This window comes from Oryzias latipes, chromosome 12, assembly GCF_053564925.1.
Source record: "Oryzias latipes strain Hd-rR chromosome 12, Olatipes_Hd-rR_3.1".
NCBI lineage: Eukaryota > Metazoa > Chordata > Actinopteri > Beloniformes > Adrianichthyidae > Oryzias > Oryzias latipes.
In genome coordinates, this window is record NC_136248.1 from 29,165,669 (window position 1) to 29,186,596 (window position 20,928).

Genomic DNA, 20,928 nt, shown 5'->3' on the forward strand with positions numbered 1-20,928 from the left:
TTTTCAGTCAATATGATGTTGTTGCTTAACTTATTTTTTTAATACGCATATGTTTAACATCCCAAACTGACAGTTCTTTCCAGTGTTCAGTCCATTCTTCAATATGTATCTTTGTTTTTCAACTTCTTTTTACATATTTGTGTGTACATATAATTCATAATTAGGTAATTTATAAATATGTAAAACAACAATTTTTTAAAACTTCTTTTTCAATTATTATTGATAATTGTATATTCTATTTTATGTTGGCTGATATCAAGAAGTCCTACCAATGGCTAGAAAGGGCTGGGCTACCGGACAGCACCGAAGCGCTTATCCTGGCAGCTCAGGAACAAGCCCAGGGGCCTCATTTATAAAACTTTGCGTAGGATTTGCGTCAGAAGTGGCGTACGGATGAAACATAGGACGTGCGTACGCACAGAAATATTCGGAGTTATAAAACCGTGCGCACGCACATCCTACGCATCTTTCCCTTAATAAATCACAACCAATTCTAAATGCTGCGCAGCTTTTGCGGCCTCATCACACGCCCATAGTTGCCCATAAATCAGTGGCGGTTCTACCCTGAATTACTCCCCGGGCGAGGCCCTCCTCTAGCGCCCCCCCCCCCCATAGAGTCACTTTGTCCATTTATTGTAACTGAAAATACAGTTAGGAAATATTTAATAAACACAAACAATCTGAAATAAATATTATAAACTACAAATCACACTAATAATACACTAGAATAAATGTAACTGCAGCACTAAGAAGAGAAAACACTAACTAAAACCTAACCTTTGTGGCCTTCCTGATGCAAGCTTGTCAATAACGTCATCATATGAAATCTGCTCCCCCCCTGAATGATTGATATTAACAGCAGGTTAGTGAGTTGCTCCTGAGACATTGGTGATCTCAGGTATGACTTGATCAACTGGAGTTTTGAAAAGTTAACAGCAGCAGCAGCAGCAGCAGCAGCAGCAGCAGCATGCTACCATCACAGCTTATTTAACATTATGAACTAATATACAACAATAAAACACAACAAAAACTTTGTGTTACAGCAGAGCAGACAGACACACGAATCATAACTAATGTTACAAGTTAAGGCAGAGCAAACATTTAAGAATAAATATCTTAAAAATGACGTTATTTGCAATATTTGGGCCTACTTCAGTTTTGGTCATGATAGACCAAACAAGAGATTTTTCCTCTGCAACGTTGTTGTTGTTGTAGGGCAGGTAGCATTCGAATTTAGAAAACGTGCATCTAGCTATGTGATAATACCCTTTTCTTTGTCTCTTTTCTCCTCTTCTTCTCTTTTCTTTCTAAATTGGGCACCAGCTTTGACCTTTTTTCTCCATATTTCAGATGTTTTTGCATTTAGCATAAATGTCCTGACATAGGTATCAAGTCTGTCGACTAAACCAACTGTCATCTAAGTGAAGAATTTTTTTTTGTTTTCCCATTTTTTATTTGAAATAACCAAAAAAGCATGATTTTTTTATACCCGCAGCCCCCCCCCCCTCCCGTTCGTCAAACATTTCCAGCAGGAGCGCGTGCAGCTGCACCCAGGGGCGCTAATTCGCTACATGGCGGCGCAATTTTTATTTTTATTTTTTCATCAAGCACTGAGCCGCGGCCCGCGACCGTTGCCCCCCTGGAAGAAGATCCAGCCAGGTTTGCGCATGCGTTTTGTGCTCCGTGCTCACCTCAGCCTGCACCCTTCACCCCGCGCCCCCTCCCTTCTCCTTCTCACACACATTTGCGTCTACTTCTCAAAGACAGCAGGGAGCGCAGCTGCGGGGCGGGGGCGCCGCCAGGTTTCAGGCTGTTACAAACTCTGTGATATAAGTAAACCAATAGTGATGCATAAAGTATTTTACAAGAGCTGAGCCGCTGGCGCCGCCCCTCCGTCATTTTTCCGCCCCGGGCGATCGCCCGTATGGCCCGTGCCTAAAACCGCTACTGCCATAAATAGTCCGTGAAACGCCCACAAATGAATATTCATTGATTGCAAAACCATGCCATACACGGAGAGAAAATCAAAAAAACGTAACTTCACTCAATGTGAAGTAGAAGTTATCGTTGGCGAGGTGGAAAAGAGGAGAATAATGTTGTTTGGAGGGCACAGTGTGGGCATTACTAATGCCAAAAAGGCACGTGAGTGGCAAACGGCGGCAGACGCCGAAAATGCTGTAGCCTCACAACCTCGGACCGTGGCCGAAATAAAAAAGAAAAGGTCGGACATCAAAGTCAAAGCAAAAAAACGTCTAGCGCTGTATCCCCCCCCCCCCCCCCCCCCCCCACACACACACACACCCGTGGCAGACACGGGTGTACGGGGGGGACACCGGAGCTGACCCCTCCTGATGAGAGACTGGCGGCAATAATTGGGAAATCCCTTTTAAGTGGAGTGGTGACTGAGGCGGAGGGGGACACCGACGCGCCAGATGCACGGGGTGACACACCCCCAAAAGCCCGCAGAGGAAGTCGGAACCGGCTCATAAGCCACTCGTCCTCGTTTGCCAACAAGTCTCCTTGCTGTCTAAAGATGCGTTCACTCCGAATTCTTCCATTTGCCACATCTTCTAAGAGCGCAAGATCAGCCATTGTGCGTCATTTTACGCATTGTGATGGGGCATTTTATTTCCATCCATTTAATTACGTCTTACAAGCTACAGATGTCGGTAATAATCGAGGTGGAAATGGGAAATTGATCAGCGCAAATGTAATTTCTTGTTGCTTTCTGATATGCATGAATACCATAATTCTGTAGCTTATGAAGAAATATTTTACTATGAAAACAACTTTCCCCAGTGGAGAATTAATGCATCTCTCTCTATCTATCCATCTGTCTGTCTGATTGCTCCTCTGCTCCGCCAGACGGACACATTGACGGGAATATCAGTTGTGTAGATTATTTCGTTCTGTTAACTATATTATTTATATTATTTATGAGGATGAATTGCACAACATGCCAATATTGCAGAACATGTTTCACTTTTCTTTTTGCAAATATGTGTTCATTTGAATTTCTGTTGTAATTTTCGTTTGATTTTTTTATTTGTTTCACTGCTGATCGGTCAAACGTGTTCGTGTAGGCTGTTAATTGTAATACTTGCTTTGTGAAGTCTTCATGTTATTTCTGAGAGGCAGTATTGTCATTTTCACTTTCACGTGTTTCTTCCATCTGCCGACGGTGTCGCCGTTTCTCATTTCACCCGTTTTTTGTGCGTACGCCTGGCTGGGTCAGAGCTTGCGTGAAGGACCGCACATTTTCCCGTCAAGTTTGCTTTTTATAAATCTCAACTATTGCGTAGAGAGTGGCGTACGCCTTCTTTTGTGCGTACGCAACCTTTATAAATGAGGCCCCTGAGCACCAGAGCAATAGAGGCTCAGATCTACCACACCAGACAAGACCCAAGGTGTAGATCTACCACACCAGACAAGACCCAAGGTGTAGATCTACCACACCAGACAAGACCCAAGGTGTAGATCTACCACACCAGACAAGACCCAAGGTGTAGATCTACCACACCAGACAAGACCCAAGGTGTAGATCTACCACACCAGACAAGACCCAAGGTGTAGGCTGTGCAAAGAGGCGCCTGAAACAATCCAGCACATAACTGCAGGGTGTAAGATGCTGGCAGGGAAAGCATACATGGAGCGCCACAATCAAGTGGCTGGAATAATATACAGGAACATGTGTGCAGAATATGGACTGGAAACCCCAAGGTCAAAATGGGAAACACCTCCGAAAGTGGTAGAGAATGGGACTTCCAGATCCAGACTGATACGATGGTAATGGCGAACGTACCAGACATTGTAGTGGTGGATAAAGAACCGAGGAAAGCCGTTGTGGTGGATGTGGCAGTGACAAGCGATGGGAACATCAGGAAGAAGGAACATGAGAAACTGGAGAAATACCAGGGACTCAGAGAAGAACTGGAGAAAGCCTGGAAAGTGAAGGTGACAGTGGTGCCTGTGATAATTGGAGCACTCGGGGCAGTAACCCCCAAGCTGGAGGATTGGCTACAACAGATACCTGGAAAGACCTCAGACCTCTCTTTTAATATATATAAACTTGATTATTGGGGGGAAATTTGTTATACGGAATACATATTTTATAAATTGAATATTTTACAAATTGAATAATTTAAAAACATTTAATTTTAAAAAATGTCGAAAGTTTCACTGTTCTGCCTGTGAATGCAGCGTGATGACGTCACGGCCTTGCCGCTCCGGCAGGCGCCTCGTCGGAAGGAGCTTGTGCTCTTGAGTGAGATGAGGGTCTGACAGAGGGCACAGGGGTGGATGCTAAAGAGGATGCGCCGGCCGATGGAGCATCCCCATTTCACTACACTCGAAACCGGGTTTTGGAGGGAGAAAACTTGAGAATTAAAAAAATATATCACGTTTGTTTTTTACTGGCTTTTAAAGCACATCAGCAGAAGCCCGTATTTTCCCGGGCACCGTCGACGGTGAGGCTGAGCTGCTGTAATCTTGGAGGAGGAGGCGGAGGATGGTACGTGATGATAAACCTGGAGTGTACATCAAGTGTTTTATCCACAAGGAGCGGAGATGAGGCGACGTCTGGACAAAAGATGTCCGAGCGGCTTTAAACGCATCATCTGCGGCGGTAAAACTCTCTAAAATCAATCCGTGGATGGACTTTATTTTTTATTTACGGTAAATTGAGAATCGTGTGGCCAAAGCTGGGATTTATGAATCGATTTTTTGTGTTGTTGAAATTCACAAAATCGTGTAAAATTACTCTTTAATAATTTACATATTTTGTCAAATTTGACCAAAGGTTATTTTTGATTAAGCCTTAAGCTAACTTCGAATAGTAGTTACGTTAGCTTCTTTTTTGAATACTTTCTCTGTCAAAACAAACAAAGAACATTCCCCTCGGATTCTCCTCCCGGATTTAAACATCTGGCTCTTAATTGTACTGTAAATCAGTCTCCCTCTGCTGTCAGTTTAGTCCCGAGTTTAGCCCGATAATCCCGCATAACTGATGATGAGTTGGGCTTTATTTGGCTAACGGTTGTTGTAGCATCGAGCGCGCGCGCGCTGCTGTTTTTCTGTCATCACCATGCCTGCACCGACTCGTTTTGTTCCGACCGAGCCGGCCCAAACCAAGCACCCGAGGACATAAGAGCACACCGAGCCATGTCGGACTGAGACAGCGGAGTGGCTCCGCCGGTCGGGACCTCAGAGCAGCTTTATTTAGGGACAGCGGATCAAGCGGCAGCGGCTAGCCTGAGTCCTGCCAGAGCGACGGGATCGTTCTTCGACTCAACTCGGCACCGGAATCTAACAAAAATGGGGTATGTGTAGCCGGCTGGAGTCTCGGTGAAAGCTGGGACTCTCGTTCCCGTCCCCCACACACACACTTCTGTTTGACTTGCGTTTTCTGCGGGGTTGTGGGGCTGAGCGGACCGGCGTCTCTCTACCATCCGTCAGTCCCGCAGCTTAGCTAGCTGCCCCCTGCTAACGGAAGCGCCTCAGTCCTTCCAGGACACGAAAAACTGCGACCAATATCGTCAAAATAAATGATAATGTTCCAGATTTTACTATTGAAAATCCAAAAATGAATTATTTTTTCCAAAAGCTCCTTTTAAATTTAAAGATTTTATGAAAAAAAAATTAGAAATCAGTGTCAGTCATTAGGAGGAGCTCATCTATTTTCTCCTTTGGCAACTATATTTCTTCTATTTTATGCAGTCACACTAAATAGTTCTGTGACTATAGGCTGATAAAGTAAATCAAACAAGCTGAATTTCAAAATAATGAAGTAATAAGGACTGCAGTACCTGGTAAAATAAGCATTGAATAAAGTCAGATTTATGCCAGAACTTTATAGAATCAGACAAAAATTAGGGAATAATTTCATTTAGCACCAGATTGTTTACAGTCTTTAAAACAATGAAAAAAATGTTTACAATGTGCAAAATCAATGGTCAAACAGAAAGAAGAATTGGACATATGTCCCAACAAAGTAGAGACCAATGTGAAAATCTTCTCAAGTTAAAGTATGGCTCCTTTGGTAAAAGGAACTTGTTGGTAATATTTCTACATTTCAATGTAATTATTTATTAATTATGAAGGATAAATAGACGCTTTATTTTACTGATTATAGCCATTTCTACACAATGTTTTGGGATGTTGAGAAGTTGTCTGTCTTGGGAGTTTCATAATATAAAAAAAAGCTTAAAAAGAAACAAAACTGATCAATATCTGTTGCCTTGAAACTTAAGAACAAATATTATGGAAACCATTGACAGAATGCAAGGTCATAGTCACTTATTCCTTTGTTTTCTAGTTTTTTTTTTGTAATAATATGTCTTTTCTTATATCTCAAATGTATCCATAAAGTGTTCCTCTGAGTATTTATTACAAAAAACGGTATTCAATAAGCGGTTTAAACAAAACTTTATTCCTGCGTGATGCATTCTAAACAGAAAGCATCTAAATATCTGCAAATTACAAACACAGAAAATTCTTGTTCACATTTTTGAGGTTTTTATGGAATCTCAAAATATTTATTACATTGTAAATATCCCATACTAAAAAGAATAAAGAAAAATAAATTGCTTTAAGTTTTGAATGGTTTGAGAGTTTGGATTCTTACAAGATTCAGAAAATCCAAACAGTGATGTCTATGTAATTTTATTCAAAGTACTCCATACTGCTGTTAGTTTACAATGTAAGCTTTAGCATTTGTCACTTTTTAGAGGCTTTATTCAGTTTAAAACACTAGTTGTGTTTAAAAAAAAAAAGCTTCCTTCTCATAACCTGGAATCCTTTTTATAGAAATATGTCTATGAAGATTTGAAGACTCTCATTCATCCAGGTTGATTCCATCATCGTGGGTTTAAAGGTTGTCATCTGGACTTGGTTTTTAAAGTTGAAGATGTTTCACCAAAAGGCTTTGTCAATTTTTATAGAAACTTTAAAAAAAATCTGTATTCTCTTGAGTTTTAGAGTCTAAAACAAATAAATAAAAAAATGACCTGACAAGGAAAAGTTGTGGATAAACGATTTAAAATATTCTATAAGTTATTATCAATGTGGCGTTTATAATTATAAACAAAACCCTTTAATGAATTTGGAAGAAAGTATCAGCAAACAATTTTGGATTAACATTTTGAAAGTTAAAAAGTATATTGTCAAAACATATTTCATAATATGTATTTGAATCTAGTGGTCGTAATATTTATTTTACTTCATTTATTCATTAAAAAAGAAAAGGGCAAAAATGCACTCTAGTTGTAATATCAGACGTCATGTGCCGGGCGTCTCTGCGGTCGACATGAGCTGGTGAACATTAGATCCCTCACAGCGTCTGTGTTCAGAGTTTTAAGATTACAGATGCCCACAGATTAGGTGGTAATGAAGTAGGCTACTGTCGCTGGACTGAAAGCAGCCGTCTGTCCAGCTGACGGGCCGCTGTCGAAGCAGTCCTTGTAATTTAGCGCTGCCAGAGATAAGTCTTTTTAAGTGGGCGGGGCTTGGCTGGTGCGCCGCTCGCAGCTGAACCTGCAGATGTATGGAGATTCTCCTGATGAAGACAAGCGTGACCTAGTTCTTATTCCAGATGAGGGAGCATGTGATCAGTTTGTTGTCATATTGTGGTTGAAGAAGGAGGAGGAGGGGCGTGAACTGCCAACCTCATCATCCTCAGTCATTCTTAAGGCCAGTGGTTAGAATTCGGGCGAGCATTAATTCCTGAAGCACAGACGGTGAGCACATCCACCCACACGTGATCGCACCGTCATGATGTTTCCTTTGTGCTACTGGGTCTGATAATCTGGAAAGTTTTTTTGAAAGTTTTTCTCTGGAAAACTGTTAGGTTTTAACTTTTGAAGGATGCTGGAGAAGATTGGGCTAACCTGTCCTGACGCAGCAGAACCTTCCATCTCCTTTAAAGTCCCACTCCGATCATCATCTGATCTATTTTCAAAGCCTTTTAACCGTATATGATGCCATTTTTAGCCCAAAACTTTGCTTGTTTTTTCAGGATGTAGTTTCTGCAGAGCAGCAGCAGTTCATTAGAAATTCACCTCTGAGTTGTGTGCAAGACTGTTAGCGTGGAAGTGGACCTCCGCTCATTCCCCATCATCCCTTTGTTTACATTCAGAATGGGGCGGAGCAGGGTGCCTGTTACCCGCCCAGCGTATTTCCTACGTCACAAATACAATCTTTCTGAAGCAGCATCTTTTTGTCTGCTCCTGATTCACAATGAATTGAATAAAGAAACACTAAAGATTTTGCCATTTTCTGCTTAAATTTCTTAGGATACGTCCTCCATTGACTTTATTTCTCCAAAAATATATTTTTCTTTCTTTCCAGAAAATAAAAGTTTTTATTGGAGCTCAAGTAGGTGTGTGCATGCGATTATTTATAGTTTGTTGACAAACATAAAACTGTGACGGTGTGGGATTTTTAATCACCGTGGTGATGAACCAGCAGGGGGCGCTGTTTCGTGGTTAACAATTAGAGTATTCTTTATTAACAAATAACAGTAACAACTAACGACTACCTATCTGGGGCAGGGGCAGGAGGCTCCGCCTTTGTTTATACAGACATGTTACTTTGCGCTGCACAAAATAGTTCCCAAACAAAACATGTAGTGATATTCATCGCACTCTAACAGTGCATGTTCGTGTTTGGTGTTACAGAACAGTAATAAACTGACACCAACACAAAATCCTTCGGCGGGCGGCCGTGTCGTGCACTCAAGAACGCACGCAGCTTGTAATGGAAATGAATACAACAGAAATGAATAATTAGAATGTAGTAAATTTGTCGTATTTCCTCGCGAGACAGAAACTTCTGTTGTAGAATGAGGATATGTGTGTGCTTCTGAAACCGCACGCATGTGTGTGTGAGTAGAGGGAGTGAAGGAGAACAGTAATAAAAAGTTTCCCCCAGAACCCCTTGAAGTCTGAACACAGGACTAGCAGAAAAAGTAAATTATCAGCAAAGATGAATGTGTTTTATTGTTTATTATAGTTCCAATCACACATCATATGCAGAACTTAAAAAAAAAAAAACGTTTGGTGATGCGGTAATCGTCTCAGCCCTAGACAAACATGGAAAAAATCTGTTTCAGCAGATCCAAAAATTGTGTGTTTGGAATTGTCCAGGAAAATTCCGAATTTAAACTATCTGAAACATGTGAGCCAACATTTTGGGTAACCCTGGGAACTTGCCCCTCATCGTGGGGGCAGCTTTTCATAGCGGTCGCTCCGCTCTGCAGCAGACCGTCGTCCAGATCAGAGGCTTTGCTCTGTCAGACACTGGGATGGGATTGGGCAGCGCGACACTTGGGAAGGAGGAGGAGAGGATGTCGGCGGCTCACGCTCAGGCCTGGGTCACATGAGCTGTTGCCACGGCGACACAGCAGCAGCTAAGTTATTAATGTGGCATTCCTTTGCTTTTGCAACGGGAGTTACTGCCAAAGGATTGTATCCTGGTATGTAGTCCTTAATGTTAGGTAAAACTAAAAAGTTTTATTAAAAAAAAACATTTATCATAACAGGTGTTCATGATAGCATTTTCTAAATAAATGATATGTTTACAAGTTAACTAAGCTGAACCTTTTCCAATGTTCACTCATTTGAAATTTAAAAATCCAACAGAAAGAAGCTTTTCTGAACCGACCTGCAGAGGTTACAGTTGTGGGTCGGAACGGTTTTTCATCGTTTCAGGAAGTTCTCCAACTAATTCTGTTTGAACCCCCCCCCCTCCCCTCACATGACCAAAGTCAAATTAAATGTTAAAGTAAGCATTAGACTAAAAACTGTTGTTAAATGTGTAAAATAATTTGGAAAATTGTAATCAAATGAAAGTGTATTGGCCTATTTTAGTCCTTTAGCTTTAAAGCAGACAGCTTTTAGGTAAATAATAAATAATAAGACCAACTAGTATGTAATTAGAAAATATACATCTGTTTAAGCATTCTTTATCATTAAAACTTGACTGTGAACCTTTTAAGGAAGAATGGAGGTCAATTGCTTCACCTTTTCCTTTGTGTTTTAGGACCCAGAGTAAATGAAGAAAAAAGTACTGTATTTTCCGGACTATAAGTCGCTCCGGAGTATAAGTCGCACCAGCCCAAAAATGCATTATAAAGTAGAAAAAAACACAGATAAGTCGCATTTTGACGGAAAATTTATTTGACAAAATCTGAGACCAAGAACTAATAACTTTCACAACTTCCTATGACACAATCATAGCAGACTGTTTATCTCATAATTTCACAGTAATTCTTTCTCATATTTATTTATTCCTTTCATGAAGCATCATTGGCTAACTAAAACTCTGTTTTCATCCTGTATTTGTAGAAACAGTTGTCATTTTTATTGCATTTCTGAATCTATGAAATTATTGGAAAATAGAATATTATGTTGTTAGCCTTCAAGATCTTACTGTAAAAAAAAGTTTGCTGATTCTCTGAGTGACTTAACATACTCTTAACACTTAACATACCTCATACATCAAATTGACCCAGGAACATCATCTCTGTTCCTCACAAATGAACACAACAGGAGGGTTAACAATGTATTTATTTCAATTTAGTTCTAACATAAGTCGCTGCGGAGTATAAGTCGCACCCCTTGCCAAACTACGAAAAAAAGGGCGACTTATAGTCCGGAAATAAGGTATTTGTTTTAGCTTTAATTAATCTAAAAGCAGGATAGTGTATTTTTTTCTGGAACAGTAGATTGTTTGTTTGTCCGCTGCGTCTGTGTGGATTTTCTGTGAATGCCTCGCCGTCTGTACGCGGGGAACTGCTGAGCCGATAACATCTGCGCTCGGATTCCTGTTAAAGCACTTGTCATTGAGACTTGAATGCAACACTGAGCTTCATTGTGAAGGGGGATTATGGGCCCACTCACTCACTCACGGACGGACGGAGGGAGGGAGGGAGAAGGGGGAGGCACACGGCACGTGGCCAGATTTTCATCCACGCCGCTCCAGCCGACGTTTCTCACCTCCCTGTTCTGCAGCAGCGGAGCAACCCAAAGCTGCAAACAGAGCAGTTACCCAGCATGCTCGCTGGTCTGAGGAGAAGGTTAACCAAGCAGGAAGAGCACAGGAGCAAGAGAAGATACGCAACGTTAGTGAGAATGACAAAGTTTAGCAAAAAACAGCCATGATGTTCTCAGTCTGCAGGTTGATGTCATCAGAACTTCACCTTTAAAACAATCCACCTCAGCAGTTTTAAGAGTTCTTATCAATATTACAGATTTATATGTAAAGAAAACACATTTTAAAAAGTATGTTATTGTGTTTTTTATGGCTTTAGCGCTCGTACTACTTCTTTTAAAATAAAAGTCCCCGTTTTAGTTCTGCTTTAGTCATGGAGGGAATATTCCAGACCTCATTCCTTTCAACGTGTTTTCTGAGAAACGATTGTTTAATGCTGCTTACCATCATTCACAAATAAGTTATTATCATTAGTTATTCTGCATATAGTGATCATTTCTAAAGGTAAACTTTTGCCATTTGGACACATTTCATTATTATGGCTGAAAAAAGAATATTTTTGCTCCTTCAAGAAAAAAAAGTTTGACTTAAATTCTTAACATTTTTTTTTATCACGGATGATATGGATGTATAATACTTATAAATGAAGAAAAAATAAGTTTTGATATTTAGATACATGAACCCGTGTTAAGAATTCTGATAAGACTAAAACAGACTGAGCTCATTGATATTTAAACATACTTCAATATGATCTATAATCTTCAATATGATTCATCTCCAAACTGCTTTTTTTACCATCGTCACATTCCAGAGTGATTTCATTAGTTGATAATTGTTTAGCAGTTTAATTAGAAGCTCTATAGGTTTGTGCCACGTATTTTCCAAGTCAGTACTGAAGCAAAAATAATATAAACACACAAAAAAAAACACATTCTCAGAGGTTTTATAAATTTTAATTCCTATAAACGGTGAACTTATGTCAAAATGAAGGTAAAAATTCAGGATGGAATCAGTTCCACCTTACCTGAAAGGAGCTTTTTGTGTCATAAATTGCATTTAAAGAGGTGTTGAGTACAAAAAACATAAACATGGAGGAAAATTTCCAACCAAAATGAATGTAGAGGTTTGCATCTGTGGATCCAAATCAGCCGGCTCCAACGGTTCCAAGTTCACTCTGAGACTCCTCTGTCTTCAAGCCATGCTGTTAACTAACGCAGGCGTCTTTCCTTAAATAACATCTGCTCTCCTAAATTAAGGAAGAAGAAAGAGATTTCCAGAGATGGGAACAAAGGAATCTCAGAGGAGAGTTGGGAGCACCAGTCAGAAAATATTCCCTGGAAAGCTTTCAGTCAGATCCCTGAACCAAAGCTGGAGGGCAAACACATTTTCATGACAAAAGTTTTGGACCAGAAAAGACAATTAAATGCAAACTAGAGGCAAAACAAGAAGAAAAGTAGATTAAGTGAAACTGCGAGACTCCAGTATTTTAAAGAAAGGTAGCAGAAATGATTTCAGTTCCTTCAAACTGAGCACAGTCCCACACTTTTTACAGGTGATAAGATGGTATCACCACGGTAACAAAAGCATCAGCAGAGCAGACGCCACTCCGTCATGTGCATTTGGATTAACTGATGGATCTGAGTAATTATCTGCCACGTTTGCATGTTTCTTTGCATTTGAGCCACAAGATCTGGTAGTTTGTTGAAGAACATGACGGGCTGACTTTTTGTTCTTCTTCTGGAGATCCGGTACAATCCGTTCTTCATCTGAGCTACAAAGCACCGCAATGCGTGTTTTTACATGATACTGGATGCAACATGGCACAGAGTTTCGGCTCGGTGCCCATACTAAGTAAAATCTAAGTAGTCAATGTCTCATGACGACCGCTTCTGGCTGAGATGTTGTGGTTTTTTTGCGTCTAGAGCTGCTCAAAGAGCTGCACAGTGGGCGGTGCTGCCAACTAGCAGTCGGAGGTTTCATTGAGAAACAAAGAGTCAGACGCTGAAGGACACTCATAAATCATTACATAAATATCATCCTGACAGCATTTTGAATCAATACAAGTATCACCAAATGAACTATTGCAATGTATCCCTGAAACCATTTTTTTCCAACACCCCTAGCAGGTGGAGATGGTTTTAGAGGAGGAGCAGCGATGATGTTGGGAAAAGGATGCTGAGGTTGGAGCTACCAGGACAGAGGAGGTTGCTGGTGTAGAGAGGGGGGTGTGAACGAGGGGGACGCAGAGGAGAGGGTTAGATGGAAGCAGATGATTGGCTGTGGAGACCCTTAAAGGGAGCAGCAGAAAGACAAAGACGTCCCGTAACACAGCATCTGTGTGAATTATGGATGTTTTGGGAAATATTTAACCTTCTTCTGTGAAACGTTGCTCCTTGTTCTTCTTGAAACTGTTTTTGATCAGTAGAAGTGGGACTTAAAGACGAGTCTTAGCTTTGAGGACATGATTATCTTCCTCACATTAAGAGGAAACTGGAAGAACGAATGAAAAACTGACATTTTTTTCTTTAGAGAAAACCCAAATGAAGAAATAACATTTCAGATCTGACTTTAAGCGTCGAGAGAAGGTTTTCTGCGTTGTTGTGGGACGATGTGTTGCCCAGTCGACCATTGGACTCTTTGTCCAATAATAAATAAATAAATACGTTGCTTCTTAATGTTTTAGTAGGAGTTTAAGCAGAAAGAACCTCATTTAGTTTCTTCTGAGTGGTCTGAAAATGTGCGGCGGCTGAAAACCAAGGCCTACTCTCTGATGTAAACAATAATTAGTTTCATATTTGGATTGATCCATTTTTTGGTCAGCCTGCTTCCTGGTTTCCTCCTCCGTTGAAGCCTTTCTAAGACTCTAAGGCTCTTCCCTCCTGTCTGCACAGGGAGCAGCCCATCTTCAGCACCAGGGCCCACGTCTTCCAGATCGATCCAAACACCAAGAAGAACTGGGTTCCCACCAGCAAGCACGCCGTCACCGTCTCCTACTTCTTCGATAGCACCAGGAATGTCTATCGGATCATCAGTCTGGACGGATCCAAGGTTTGTGACATTGGATCCCGAATTTCCAGCTGTTCTTCTCGCTGTTCTGCGGCTCCGCCGGGGAGACGCCATCGCCCTGACAACAGCGTCGGCTCACTAAGACAAAATGCCAGACGGTGAATCACTCGGCTTGTTGTGCCCTCTAAATACCAAAGGGAGGAGACTCCTGTCAGTTTTCAGCAGCAGGGAAAGTGTTGGAGGTTACAACAAAAGCCGAGAAAAACTGTCGACTTTGACCCCAACGCGTGGAAAATCTCTGCTGTCGGGATGCTGAAGCATTTCATACATTAATAACACAAACTCTGCTGCTAAATAGATGAAGCCTCTCCAAAATAAGTGAAATAAATGAACATTCTGCTGTTTCTGACAACTTTGCATTAGGAATTGTAAGAAACAGAAAGGTTAATAACCTAAAAATCACATTTTTTATGACGTTTCTTCCTCCCACTTAAACCTTGTGCTATCTTGTGGGGTCCAGATGACCCCGGGGGTCATCTGACCCCGGGGGTCATCTGGACCCCACAAGATAGCACAAGGGTTAATACTCTCCACCTGTTGCCGTGGAAACTGCACAGAAAGTTAGGGTTTTTTGAGTTTTTACACAAAGTTTGGAAGAAGAAGAAAAATGTTGAAAACCGTCAGTGGTTCAGATCAGTTTACAGACAGGAAGCGATGAAAATTCTCATCACTTCAATGCTGAAGTTTGTTCTTTTTGCGGCCAAAGCAGGAATGGGTCAAAATGGTAGAACAATCCTCCAGAGAACGTGTTCTCCGTCCTCCACAGGCCATCATCAACAGCACCATCACCCCCAACATGACCTTCACAAAGACGTCGCAGAAGTTCGGGCAGTGGGCCGACAGCCGGGCCAACACCGTGTACGGCCTGGGCTTCTCCTGCGAGAGCCACCTGGCGAAGGTGGGAAACCTTTGGGAACCTTTCACCCGGGTTCAGGGGGTCACCTGCTTCAGGGTCTACTGCTCCTCCTCTTTCAGTTTGCGGAAAAGTTCGCCGAGTTTAAGGAAGCGGCGCGGTTAGCCAAGGAGAAGTCTCAGGAGAAGACGGAGCTCACCAGCACTCCCTCTCAGGTAGGGTCATCCGTCTAGCTGTCTGCACACCGGCAGGTAAGGGTGTTGGTGCTGCCGCGGCGCCGCATCATTCTCTCATGTCCGTATATTCAACAGTCGCTCCTGAACTCAGCTGAAAGCCGAAAGAAAGTGTTTCGAACACGGATCCTCTCTGATCCGTTTTAGAACCTCAGAACACGGCTTACGTCCGGCTCCATCCAAACAAAGTCAATTCCGTCAGACGTCCTCATTCAGCAGTGATAGGTCAGTTTCTATGACAACCGTTTTGAACATTGAATGTGGGGGTCAGCAGGTTCCGCCTCCTTTTTAGAAGAGTCATCTGATTGGTCAGTTTATAACTTGAACTACAGAGTAATCCTCAGAGCCAGAACGGTTCTTCTGACCGATAGAATAACTGAGGAACAGCAGTTTATGTCTCTATAGAAGTCTGTGGGATTTTGGCTTCTTGGAGCCACTTCTTGTTCGGAGGAGTTCTCATATACAGTCTGATGAAATCTCAGCTTCGTCTGACCACTCCTCCTCCCCCTCAGAGGTTCCCCTTACAATGTTGGGACAGTCCTGTTCTTTCTTTTAGCCACACAGATGCGTGACTTTTTACTGGAACCTTCTAGTTTTCTACTTTTGTCAGAAAACTAGGTTTTAGTTTTGCTCAAAGTAAACCTTTGTGGGCGTTTTGCCCACGTTTGCTCTCTGTAATTGTTTCTCCTCAGGGTCAGGGTGGTGCTGTTAAACGGAATGTCTTGTCCGTCGACAAATTCTGTAGAAAGAAGGTAACATCTAAAAGAATCGCATTTGTAAAACTAACATTTTGACTCCAAGTCCTCTGTCTGGTGAATGACCAACTCTCCTCGTGTCCTCCTGCTGTTGTCTCCTTCAGTTTCTCTTCGTTGGTTGTTTTTTGTGAAGCTCAGACTCCTTTCCTCCTATTTTAACATTTCCTTCGTCGTTTAGCCCCAAAACAATCCGAAACGTCCCGATGTTGGTAATCATCCTGTCACGATCAAGCCGAACTCCGTCCTGCCGTTTGATGTGAGAAACAGTCAAATCAAAGCTCCCCAATGTCAAATGTTTGGTTGGAAACTCGAAACTGCTGCTTTTCTCTGAAGCCTTTTTGGTTTTTAGATCAGCTTTTTGTTTCTTAATCACGTTTCTCAAACATTCTTGTGGTTCTGATGAAAAATGAAATAATTCTGAGATCAAACCAGACCTGCTTATGCATAAAGCCGCTCTGCTTTTTATATGTGCAAAAAAAAAAGAAAAGACATTTAGACATTTGTCTTTTTTTTGTTCAAACTCAGCCACTGTTTTTCTCAACGTTTTATTTTACATTTTTATGTTTTGGCTGCTGTTAATTGCTGCTACCCAAAATGAAACAAAAAAAAAAAAAAAGCAGCTAAATAAATGAAAAGCTTCAGCTGCTCCTTGCCCAGCTGTCTGCTGCTAAGACTTGTGGGTATTGTAGTGTTTAACTGTAGTGTTTTGCACATAAAAAGCTTTTTTTTTTTTTTTAAATTTAACTTTAACTGCTTTGGTTTTTTAATGTCTTTAAGTTTTAACCCCCGTGTCATGAATTATAGCAATCAGTCAATTATCAATCATCAGTCAAGTCTGAAAGGATCTGCAGGTTCTCTTGATGTACTGAGAATCGCCGTAGTTCTGATCATTTCTATAGTAAAATCCTCCAAAACGACATCTTCTCTGTATAATCTCAGATTATGAGGCTAATCTAAGAGTCATCTGGAAGAAAAAGCCGCCTTTTTTCTGTGTTTTCACTCAGGAGTCGGCACCAGCTGACCTGCAGTCGCCTCTGACCTCTGAGAGCGTCAACGGTACAGCCGACGACAGACTCGCCGCAGACGCCAACCAGCACGCCGACACACGGGCAGAGCCCTCCCAGAATGCACTGCCCTTCTCTCACAGGTGATCCAACAGTTTCTGTCCTCATTTCCACTGCAAACTCATTCTCAGTGTGAATTTGGTCACAGTGATCTGCATGTAAAAGTTACGTTGCCATGGAGACCATTTCCAGAAGAGAATCTGTTTAAGCTGTCAGCTTTTATGTTCAAAAGGATCAGTTTTCATTTTTATTTTGGCTTCATTCCCTTTAGAAATGTCTTTTTTTCCCTCTTGATGACGATGAAAAACTCGCCTCTGCAGTTCATCCAGCATCAACAAACACTGGGAGGCGGAGCTCGCGGCGCTGAAGGGCAACAACGCCAAGCTGACGGCGGCTCTGCTGGAGTCCACGGCCAACGTCAAGCAGTGGAAGCAGCAGCTGGCGGCCTATCAGGAGGAGGCAGAGCGGCTACACAAACGGGTACGGCTCCACCCCTCGCACAATGCGTTTGGAGACTATCGTTCGTTTCGCCAATCGTTTGTTTCGGTCGTCAGGTGACCGAGCTGGAGTGCGTGAGCGTCCAAACCACGGTGATCAAAACCCAGAAGACGGAGCTCAACAGAACGATAGAGGAGCTGGAGGCGGCTTTGAGGGCCAAAGAGGAGGTACGGAGGAGGAGCGGCGAGGTGAACCGCGCTCAGGAGAAAGACCAAACATTCAACCCGTCATCTCATCCTCTCTTCTCAGGAGCTGGAGAGACTGAAAGCAGAGGTGGAGAGTGCCAACGAGTTCAAGTTTCAGAAGGACTCGCTCCTGCAGAAGCTGGAGGTGAGAATGAAGACGACTCAGAACCGGGACGTCCGTCACTGCAGCAGAATTCAGAACCAAGAGTGGAGAGATGTCCAAATCGAGCCTGTTCTGGTGGGGTTTGTGATTCAGAAACAGGAGCTAAGCTAAGGCTAAAGCACATTTACCACAGAGCTATGCCTTCCAGCAGAAACTCTCAAACATTCTTCACTCAGTCTTTTATCAGCAATCAAACCAAATCTGACTGATTTCTGGAAGTGAATGTTGGGCAAACGGGCTCAGGATGTGTCCCCAACCCCCAGGCTGTGGATGAGTACGTGGTGGTACCGGGCCGCTTCAATGTTTCCGTATTATTTAGAATCTGATTCTGAAGGGAGTTTTATTTTGAAAAACTATTATATTCTCTTCAGCCCGCTTGACTCTTTCTTGGCGCATGTCAAGTCGCTCTGTCATGTGACTAAAATCCATCCGCTGCTTTCTTAAAGCAGCTGCAGCGGCCGCTAACAAAATTTACAACAAAAAAAGATGTATTTGGAAAGTTAGTTTTGGCAGAAAACAGGGAAAACAGAAGAAGAGACTTCCACTTCAAAATAAAAGTAAACTGCATTTAACAGACAAAAAACATTTTACTCCAAACATGAATTTGTTCTGACAGTTGTTCCCACAGACCATAATAGCAAAGCAGAATATTCACCAACCGGCTGTTTAATGCTGCAAGGATGCTGCTAATAAAGGTGTTCAAATGGTGGATTCACCTTCACTATTAGATTTAGAAAATACCATTATTAGTGACCACTTATTTTAATTTGTCGCACCTTAAAAGTCAGTCGAGGCTGAAGTTGGCGTCTGATTCTTTTAGCTTCCACTTTGACAAAAAAATAGATCACATTTGAACGCTTCATGCATGAAATCTAGTGAAGAAATAAAGTTTCAATAAGTTTTTTTTAACTGAGGGTGAAGAAAAACTTTATCCTCAAAAGTCAAAATTAAAAGAAAACTAGAGGCTAAATAAAAAAATCGCTCAGGCCTGTCCGTGAAAATACTATTTTATATTTGAAAAAACAGTTCATTATTATTTATTATACCATGGTCCGGGTGAATACTCGATTCTGATTGGCTGCTGGGTGTGCATTAAAACCTGATAACACGGTGAAAAAGAAGTTCCGGTCACCTAGCTTAAATGTTTTGTATCACTGCGCCCGCTTCTTTAAAACAACCTTTTGCTTCATCATCTGGACAAAGAGGAGAAATTTCTCCCCCATCGGATAGATCAGTACATATATACATATATTGCTTTATATTGCTGAGTCTTGACTGCAGCGGTGATGCGGCGCGAAGCCGACTATTTATTACGTGGTGCGGCGGGTAACAAATAGTCCACTTTTTGTGAGAAAAGCGATCCAAATTGGAAAAAAGCAAGAATTAATGAGTAAAAACGGGTTTCATTTCTTTTGTAAGTGACCATGGTATAAGCGGGTTAACGGCCTTCGAAATATGCATTATCACCTCTTAACGCACTTTGCGGAGGCAACCGTCCTCCGTCCACGGCGTGCGTTAAAAAGTGATAATGCATACTTTGTCGGCCATTAATCCTTTCTTAAAATAGTAGCAAAACTCTCTTTTTTTTTTTGAAGGGTGAATTCAGACTTCTTGGCTCCTGTTGGGTTTTTGCTCCTTATGTTTTGAAGCTTTCAGATAGACTACAGTTTATCTTTTTCTAGTGTTTGGCCTTTATTGTTTTTAGATTTTTTTCTTCTTCCGTTTTCAGAAAGATAGAATGACGATTTTAGTCAGACCTTCTGTGCGATTCTGTTCACTCTGATTGGCTGGTTTGAAGTGATGTCATCGGGATCAGCTAATCTACAGAGGTGTTTCTGCAGCCTCTTACCTTTGCCGTCTTGCGGTCTGCACCAGGACACCGAGGCGAGGAACCGGACTCTGGAGGCGCAGCTGAGCGACCTGGAGCAGCGCCTGGAGGGCATCCAGCTGGAGAGGGAGACCTACCGGAAGAACCTGCGCTCCCTGCTGGAGATGCTGGACGGCAAGATCTTCGAGCTGACGGAGCTGCGCGACACGCTGGTCAAGCTGATCGAGGGCAGCTAGGAAGAGTCCGCCCCCTCCCCACGGCACAGCACTTGCACCGTTCTGCACGTCGGTACCGGCATCACGCCACGACTTGAATTTTTTCATTTGTCACGTGTCAGAGTTTACATGCGACCCCACGCATCAGCGGTACACACGGATTGTTTACAAGCAGCCAAGGGGAAGCCTTCCCCCCCTTGCTCCACTCTGGACCCCCATCTCATCGCTCCCTCCATTCAGTTGTCACGGAAACAGCGAACTATTGGGGGGGGGGGGACTGCCACGTCTCCTACATTCAGTATATGAGCAATACGAAAAACATCACTTTAAAACCCTTTTCACCTTCAGGTATAGATGGCTCCGCCCTCGCAGAAACGAAAAGAGGTGGAGCTTAATTCAGCCGCTTTTCTTTCAATACGTTTATTTAAACAAACCTTTTATACTCCAGTTGTGTGTGGACGAATCAGATGTCTGCTTTTCTTCTCGACTTGAATTTCCACGACTGAATTCTTTTTGTTAAAAAAATTTTTTTTTTTTCTTAAATTATCGTCAATCGAGATAACTTTATTTTTACCTCGTTCTTTTTCCGGCTAGGCGGCCGTCAGATGGAAAAACGGGCGATGTCTTTGTTACGAGAAAGCGGCGGTACGAGAATCTTTCTTTTTTTTTTTTTGTCTTTTGCCAAATGGTCTTTTCCTGTACAGATCTCAACTCTTACTGACGTTGCCTTTGGCACAAAGATGCATCAATGCTAGCTAACTAGCGGTACTTTTTTGTGGGAGTAACTGTTGCCAAAAACAAACAAACTGCTACAGCCGGAAGAACACGCCTCAAGGGCTCGGTGGTGGTCGGGACTCACGGGGGGACATTTTCCTGCTGAAAAGGTATGGGTTGAACGTTCTAATGTTGATTCAATCACATGCTTCAAAACACAAAATGTCATTTTGATTTATAGTAAAACAAATCCAATCACCGGAGCAAAGTCTGTTCTGTTTTTGCGTCTCCATCAGGAGGTTCACTCTGCCCAACTTCGTCAAGATGAAGGAGAAATCTGCACAAATTTAAGCCATAATATTAATCAT

At 42.1% G+C, this 20,928-nt stretch overlaps 1 protein-coding gene across 1 annotated transcript; it reads left to right on the top strand.

Moving 5' to 3' along the window:
- The first annotated feature begins 4,209 nt into the window (after window positions 1–4,209).
- homer1 (homer scaffold protein 1) lies at window positions 4,210–20,828 on the top strand. The gene is made up of 9 exons (XM_004074649.5): window positions 4,210–5,318; window positions 13,878–14,034; window positions 14,819–14,950; window positions 15,028–15,120; window positions 16,898–17,040; window positions 17,278–17,437; window positions 17,512–17,622; window positions 17,705–17,785; window positions 19,679–20,828. The coding sequence occupies exons 1-9, from the start codon at window positions 5,314–5,316 to the stop codon at window positions 19,865–19,867; spliced, it is 1,071 nt and encodes a 356-aa protein (XP_004074697.1). The 5' UTR covers window positions 4,210–5,313; the 3' UTR covers window positions 19,868–20,828.
- Window positions 20,829–20,928: the final 100 nt, after the last annotated feature.